The sequence below is a fragment of the Fulmarus glacialis genome, unplaced genomic scaffold, assembly GCF_000690835.1.
Source record: "Fulmarus glacialis isolate BGI_N327 unplaced genomic scaffold, ASM69083v1 scaffold25350, whole genome shotgun sequence".
Lineage (NCBI taxonomy): Eukaryota > Metazoa > Chordata > Aves > Procellariiformes > Procellariidae > Fulmarus > Fulmarus glacialis.
Window position 1 is genome coordinate 1 of NW_009188664.1, and position 8,512 is coordinate 8,512.

At 39.7% G+C, this 8,512-nt stretch overlaps 1 protein-coding gene across 1 annotated transcript; it reads left to right on the forward strand.

Annotated features, from left to right (window-relative positions):
• Positions 1-6: 6 nt before the first annotated feature.
• On the forward strand, positions 7-7,341 carry PDP1 (pyruvate dehyrogenase phosphatase catalytic subunit 1). Its single transcript, XM_009579510.1, has 2 exons — positions 7-21; positions 3,342-7,341. Exon 2 carries the CDS (start codon positions 3,386-3,388, stop codon positions 4,991-4,993), a length of 1,608 nt encoding a protein of 535 aa, XP_009577805.1. The 5' UTR covers positions 7-21; positions 3,342-3,385; the 3' UTR covers positions 4,994-7,341.
• Positions 7,342-8,512: the final 1,171 nt, after the last annotated feature.

The window sequence follows — 8,512 nt, forward strand, 5'->3', positions numbered from 1 at the left end:
GTCCTGGGCCCAGGCGGATCGGTATGTATCTCGCACCGGTACTCGCTGGAGCGCCGGGCTCGGGGGTCGGATGGGACCCGGGGAAGGGACTGCCAGGCTGGGCTGTGTCCGAGGGCTGAGATCTGGCTGGAGGGAAGGATTAACGGTTCTGCTTGTGTTGAATGTTTCTTGTTCCTCCTCCCCCCTCCCTGTCCTCTCCAACAGGCTAATTCATTCAGGTCTGTCAAGTGTCTGAAAGGCACCTGGGGTAAGTGTTTTTACCTGAAGCCATGGGTGTCTTTGGCACAGTTAAGGCGGGTGTTCTGGAGGAACCTGTCTGTGCAGCATCAGTTGGCCTTAATAGTGCAGTTATAACAAACCTGTATTAAAGGAAGGGATAACATTTTTTTCATTTTATTAGTGTAGTACTACAAAACCCATAAATTGACCATCTGACTTATTATTGGCCATATTCTATTAGTATCCTGAAAAGTAGCATTTGTACCCTGTTGTGGGCTTGGAGAGGTATTTAATACTGGCTTGATTCTAATCTCTTGACAAATCTTGATTGGATTATAAAATTTCTACTTAGTCTTTTTTCCTTCTCTGCCATCTCTTGATCAACCATAATGAACTTGGGATCTTAAAGTAATTATTTAAGGGCTAGCTGGAGTGTCTGGTTGTATTTGGGGCACCATGTTGGGGATAAATGGGAGAGACTTAGGATAATTTCACTTCAGGTTGGCAAACTTGGAAATTCTCTTTTACTTAATCAGCTAGGATTTATTAAATCTGGTATGTGAAACAGACTGATATCTTAAGCTGACATGGATCTACTGTAAATGATACAGGCTGTGGAAAATTTGAGGCCAACTTTTTACTACTTCTTGGGTTTCATGTAATATTTGATAAACTAATGATTAAAAATCAGCAAAATATCATCTGGTGGCACTGCAGAGCCACTATAACAGCAGTACATTTGTATTTTTGCTTCATCATGGATCAACAGCAAAACTGTCAGAACAGTTGTTGTGGCACCATGTATGGGTCAGCACTGAACACAAATGTTTAGCAGTCAGGAGAACTTGATTCAGTCGGAGTCTAATGGGAGACCAGTGCTGAATCTGAGGTGCTGCTGTAGACCAGGCGTATCTATAGAACCTTGATGTTTGTTCCCATTCTGTAAGCAAAATTTTTTGCTTTTAAATGTCATGTGAAGAAGTACACATAACTGTTACCAAAATAGCTCCCTTATAATTAGAAGGCAGTAAATAGATTTTAAAATCTATATTTGGAGTTACAGTTTACTTCTGTCATGCTGTATGCATGTTAAGCCTGGGCTGGAGAAAGAGACTTTCTGGGAAGCAAATGGCTAACATAAATTAGTATGCATCTGGAAATTCAAGCCAATACACTGCTGCTGAGTGTCTGTACAGCTGGCTGTGGTCCACAGGGCTACTACAACCAGAGCTCCTCCTGGTAGCTGAACGACAGAAAACTGGCAAGTTCAGTCTTCATCGCTGTCAGTGGGAGACCTGGGAGAGGTCAATAAACAAGAATTTTTGTCAGTGTAAGTCAAGACTTGACAGCCACTCATTCATGGGTAATGAAGGTGTGACGCTAGGAAGCCAGTGGAGTGGTAGAAACATGAATTCTACTTTGCTTTTAGCACTTTGTGTTTTGTAATAGAGAAACAGGCTCCACTCCTGGTTACTTAAGGAGAACAAGCAAGCTTGGCGGGAAGAGTGTGACTTGCTTCCTTCTCTTGCAATGCAGAGAATGAGGTGAAGCTTCATATATTTCCAGACACATTTCAGCTGATCTGGGTGATCAGAATCCTGTGGAAAGCTTACAGAACAGAGTGGTCGCAGAACACAATTCCTCCTATGTTGCATGATCCCTTAGATTAATATTGGGCCTTACTACATATTTTATAGGGGCTGTGTCTCATCTGAAATACTGGTATGCCTGCTTGGCTAAAAAAATTAATCAATTTAGTAACTGAAGCACCTGGCACAACACAGCAGTACCCAGTTTTTCAGTAGAACAATTAAATCTGAGATACAGTGGTGCTGACAGACTAGTGCTTATGACTGCAGTAAGCTTTGTATAAGATAATTTGTAATGGTCTTTTCTAGGAAGAAGCTTTTATGATGAAACTTGATCATAAAAGATGGAAAGAGAAAATTGAATTCCCCTTAGCTGTGTGCACTTCACACAAGGCGACAGTTCAAGGTTTTTTTCCCCACTATGGAACTGTTTTCTCAAGTACAACATTGTAAAAGACTTCCTGGTAATGAAGTGAGGTGAATAAGGGGTTTAAGAGGCGCTCGCACTAATGTTGTGATTGGGTATGTAAATGGGGACAAGGAAGAGTATGTTAGAAAAATCTTTCTTCAGAGAAATGAAAAATTATAAGGAAAGTTTTTTAGAATTGGCAAAAAGTAGTAGAATACTCTTCTTGAATACTAAACTTAATAGTTTATCTTAATACTGAACTGACTTTAGACTTATGCAGGGCTCTATTCTAGTCATGGAAGCAAACACAGCTTGCATGTAGTCTTTCAATTGAGTAGCTTTTTAAAGCAATTTATAAACCTAAAATATACTGGGTTAGATGAGCTGTTGGTAGGAGAGATGCATCTGCTTTCTACCTCTTGTATTTTTATATGATAAGCTAGAAAATTGCTGCATAGACTACTGTGGCTATTCTGTATATGTACACCATGGTGTCATACAAGTTTAAAGATTTGCATGTGAAAGGGGGGAGAAGAAACAAAACCTGCTACTGACTTGTGATTGCCTAAAGAATATCTGCTGTCTATGACCTGCTGCTTGCTTTTATCATCTAAACCATCTTCCTCTTAAATGCAGTTGTATGTTGTCTCAAAGTTGTTTCTTCAATCTTATTGTTAGATGCTTTATCGCTTCTTCAGCTCTATAGAAAGACTGAGTTTTCCTTCCTGTGTGCCACATCTGGCCCTGTCAGCTGGGAAATCAGTAGGAAAACAAATCTCCGTAAAAGTCTTGTAGAAGGCACATTACTGTAGAGTGCTCCATGCTAACTGTTGTCTTAAGTTCTGTTTGAGGCTGCATTGTCTGTCTGGATGATGTTTTCCTGCCTGCTATCTGAGTGGGTATAAGAGCTAAAATATCTTAAGTATGGGATAGCTTTTTTGTTGTAGCCCACTGTAGTGTCTATAAACAAGAACCTCTTAATGCCTTTTCTTTCCCAAGACCTGTGAAGCTATGAACTCCATATAATAAGCATCTTTGTTAGGGGCTGTAAATGTCTTAACACAGAGTTCTGGGAAATGTCTGTTAGCTGTCCCCCTAAGCATAGTTGTTTTCTTGTCTTTCAGCAATTCCAGTCCGAAGCTCCAGGCTACCATTGTTGTCTGATGCCATGCCAGCACCAGCTCATCTGTTTCCATTGATTCGTAACTGTGAGATTAGCAGAATATGCAGTACTATGTGTTACTGCCACCATAAACATCTATGTTGTTTATCATCTCATTTTGCTCACAGTCACTTCAGATATGCACCTCAGAAGAAATTTGCAGCACTTTATAGGCCAAAGGAGAACTTTAATCACTTTATTCACATGAGGGATTATGCTTCTACACCACAGAGATTTTACCTCACTCCTCCACAGGTCAACAGCATTCTGAAGGCAAATGAATACAGTTTCAAAGTCCCAGAATTTGATGGTAAAAATGTAAGTTCTGTCCTTGGCTTCGATAGCAACCAGTTGCCTGCTAATGCTCCAATAGAAGACCGGAGGAGTGCTGCCACTTGCTTACAGACAAGAGGAATGCTTCTGGGTGTGTTTGATGGCCATGCAGGTTGTGCTTGTGCTCAAGCTGTCAGTGAAAGACTGTTTTACTACATCGCTGTCTCTTTGTTACCTCATGAGACTTTACTTGAAATAGAAAATGCTGTGGAAAGTGGCAGAGCTCTGTTGCCCATTTTACAGTGGCACAAGCATCCCAATGATTATTTTAGCAAAGAAGCTTCCAAGCTTTACTTCAATAGTCTAAGAACTTACTGGCAGGAGCTCATTGATCTCAACAGTGGAGAGACTACTGATGTGAAAGAAGCTTTAATTAATGCTTTTAAGAGGCTTGATAATGATATTTCTTTGGAAGCTCAAGTAGGAGATCCAAATTCTTTCCTCAACTACCTAGTACTGCGAGTAGCATTTTCTGGTGCAACTGCCTGTGTGGCCCATGTGGATGGTGTTGACTTGCACATTGCAAATACAGGTGACAGTAGGGCAATGCTTGGGGTTCAGGAAGAAGATGGATCTTGGTCTGCAGTTAATCTGTCCTATGACCACAATGCACAAAATGAACATGAAGTGGAACGTGTGAAAATGGAGCATCCGAAGTCTGAAGAGAAAAGTCTTGTGAAACAAGATCGTCTCTTAGGTCTCCTGATGCCTTTCAGAGCTTTTGGTGATGTGAAGTTTAAATGGAGTATTGAACTACAGAAGAGAGTAGTAGAATCGGGCCCAGATCAGCTGAATGACAATGAATATACAAAGTTTATTCCTCCAAACTATCACACTCCCCCATACCTCACAGCGGAGCCAGAAGTCATACATCACAAATTACGGCCGCAGGATAAGTTCCTGGTTTTGGCCACAGACGGGCTGTGGGAGACGATGCACAGGCAGGATGTGGCTAGAATTGTAGGGGAGTACCTCACTGGTGTTCACCATCAACAGCCAATAGCTGTTGGTGGCTATAAGGTAACTTTGGGACAGATGCATGGTCTCTTAACAGAAAGGAGAGCAAGAATCTCTTCTGTATTTGAAGATCAGAATGCAGCAACTCACCTGATACGTCATGCAGTGGGTAACAATGAGTTTGGCACTGTGGATCATGAGCGACTGTCCAAGATGCTTAGTCTTCCAGAAGAGCTGGCTCGAATGTATAGAGATGACATTACAATTATTGTGGTGCAGTTCAACTCACATGTTATAGGTGCATGTCAAACTGAGGAACTGTGAATTTAATGTAGTGAACTAGTTACCAAAGTTGTAACAATGGCCAGTATGAGCAGCAAATAAAAAACAGCCACCCAACAATAAAACCCAAAAAACCTCTCGGCAAACAAACTGGTTGCTTGCTAGATTCAGCATATCTATTGTTCCTGCCTTCCTCCGAGCTCTAAATACATGGGAAGTGCTATTGACCTAACACAAACTTGGAGAGGATGCCACAGCTTGGGAGAAGAGGTTTTTGTAATAACTTTGCACTATTGATTTCATGAATGCTGCTAGAACAATGTCTTGAATTTGGCAGGCTTGGATGAAGGAGGGAAGGAGGATAAAGAATTAACTTTCAAAGATCTGGCTGTTCAAGAAACAAAGCCTGTTTATAAATATCTGTAAATATCTATCTTAAAGAAAAGATGAGTAAAAAGGAGTATCATTGAATTCTTACAGGGCTAATTCTTGCAAAGTAGATATGGTTGTTTGTGAATATATTGTCTACTGTTTCTTCTAAGCAGAAGGTCACTTTAACCAAGTAAGTCTTCAGTGTAACAGCGTTGTCTCACTTTCATATAGACAATGTCATTTACTTAAGGATATTTGTCTAAGTGTTGACTTTCAATGCAGGTCTAAGCCATAATCAATACCTGAGATTCTGTTGCAGCTTAATTGTATCTTATGCACGGTAACTTCTAAACTTCTTGTGCATTAGTAGTTTCTTGGCTGTGGGTTTCTGCACAACTTGTAGGGCAATAATACATTACAACATGCAGTAAGATACCAGATAACTTTGTGGAGGACTTCAGTTTGCACTACGAAGAAACTTTCAGACTTTTCAGAAAGTCAGTCTTGTTGGTCAAGACTGTGTTGGGTTTCCTAAAGGTCATGTCCTTCATGGACTCCACCCTTGTCTGGTGTTATTTATCTGGTAAATAAATTTTTACCTGAAAAGATCAGGAAATCATTGCTAACCTCTTTGTGGCTTTGTAATTTGCACTCACTTGGCTATTTCAAATGGTCACATATTGGATGTCTTGCACTTGAACTCATATTTGTAAGTTGGGTTAAAAACTACAAATTACAAAAAAATGAAATATGGCTTGTAAATAGTGTTTTAGTTGGGAAACTAACTGGCATGCATATGTATGTTAATGGCTTTTTCTAGCAACTTCTTTATTAGCAGCTCTGTATTTCTGGGCAGCTGGTGTGTGCATGTTCTTACAGTCCAGAATGCTGTCACAGAGCAATCTCTGAAATGGATCTCTCTGGCTTGTAATGGTTGAATTTGAACTTAAAAGATTGGCTATAACTTGTGTGCCTAAAGTTGTTGGTTTAGAACTGTAAAAAGTAGGGACTGACAACTGATTTCTCAGTCATCATTGCATCTCTATTAGGTATGTTGCATTGTATACAGATTTATTTTAACCTGCCCTTAGGTTAAAAACTCAAATGCTGGCTGAAATACCAGCCCTTGATGACTGAGAAAACACATGTAACTTGATTCCCATGTTCTAGAGAACAATGGTAGGTCAGCTTACTTCACTTTAGCAAGGTGTTTCAGTTAAAATACCTCCCTAGCCTTCATCATAGCTAATTAAATTAACACTTCAAAAACCCAGCTTATTTTGGTTAAGTAATGTGACATTTTCTACTAAGTACAAATATTGCCAATTAATGCTACTGTTACATAGGGTACACTTAGTTTGAACAATGAACCTGTGCTATAGTAAACATGGGCTCCTCAAACTCACAAATGCTGTGTGCACTTAGTGGCCTGCAGCTTTGATATGTCTGGGGTTTTTTACCCAACCTTAAATACCAGGATCAATGTTGCTGTAAGGTTAATAATATCTAAGTTCACATTCAAGATGTGCACAACCCTTCTTTATTTGAAGGGAAAATGGGAACTCTAAAATGCTTAGACAAGTACTGGCTGTTGACATTGCTTCTGTATGTTGTGTTTTGGTGACTGTGTCATTAGCTAGGTCAACAGACTTTATGTTCTATCATTCAAGTGCAGGATGTATCTAAGCTGTTGCAGTATTAACTTTCTTACTTTTTTACTGTTAAAGCTCTGTTACATATACTGATGTATTTAACCTATGATTATTGGTATGGATTTGATACAAGTCATAGCTAGAAGAAATGAACATTAGTCCCATGGATAGAACTTTTATTGAGGAAAAGCTGCTTTTTGTAGTAAAGATGCATATGTATGGGGTCAGACAAAATAATATATGTATTGCTTGGAGACTTGCTCAGTATGTATGCAGTGAACAGAAGCAGCATAACTGTCTGCTGAACAGGTGATCTGAACAAACACCTTTTAACAGATTCCAATAAAATGATCAATTATGCAGAAATCCATGTGTATTGCATTGATATAGAATGTGATAGCTATTCTGCTAGGGCTGAAGCTTATGAGTTACTTGTATTTCAAGAATGTGTTCTTTTGTGTAGTCTCTGTTATGAATAGATCAGATGGTCAAACAAAGCAAAGTATAAATGGAAACATACTGAGAATTGGACTTCAGAGCTCTTAAATGCCACTGAGGCTTGAACCCCTGCATTGGGCATGCTGGTGCTGCCGCCCCCTGGCAGCAAAGCTCAAATCTTTCTGTCAATATCACTCTGCATGTCTCAGTTCCTGTCATCTCATGATTACCTTTAGGGGCAGTACGGTGGATAAAGCACCATAATTTGAGATCATTAAGTTGTGGACTGTACCCTGTATAGAGCAATACAGCATTTCATAAACAATCTAAAATACTTATGTGTGAATTAAAATGGTATAAGAATGAATTGATGGTAAACTAAATAAAACAGCTCTTCTGCCACAGGCAGAGGACGTGTTCTGTTTGTATTGTCTACCAAACTTGTTGCATTGCAGAAAGTATGGCTATGTTATATGTAAGGGGGATGTTGTGACTACTTTTCCAAATAAGGATTTCACAGCTGCAAATATATGGCTCAACCCAGAAGGATGGCTGAATCTTGACAGTCAACACAAGCCTTCAAGTTCACCTTCAAATCTTCAATCTTTAAAACTGTTCTAGATGAATGTGTCAATAGAACTGTTTAACAGTAACACTAGGTAAGAGGAGTGGGAGATCTTCTCTTAGTCTATGCTTCCAACTTAAGGCTCTGTTAACTTTGTTCCCTTGTGTTCAAAATGGTATGTGCATTATATTTGCTTTTGACAGTATTTTACAGCTACTGTTGTGATAACCTCCGTATTCTCCATTTGCCTGCTATATGCATGACTCGGTGAGTACAGGACTTACTAAATTATTTTCACTTTCCACTCACTTCCTCATTGCAGGGCAGAGTTTTGCATACGGCAGACTCATAAAACATGACACATACAGCAAGGAGCATAGTCTCATCACGAAAGGTTGTTTGTAATTAGACTCTTAAATTCTGGTCTCTGTACATAGAAAAATTCTGGAGTGAGAGGATGCCTGATAACTATTTCTGATCAGCACTCTGTGGGATGGCTAGGCTGCTCTGCTCTTCCTCAGTGGGGAGGCGTAT

Excerpts from the sequence above, each read along its gene's own strand:
- PDP1 (XM_009579510.1), top strand. The coding sequence starts at position 3,386 with ATGCCAGCACCAGCTCATCTGTTTCCATTGATTCGTAACTGTGAGATT.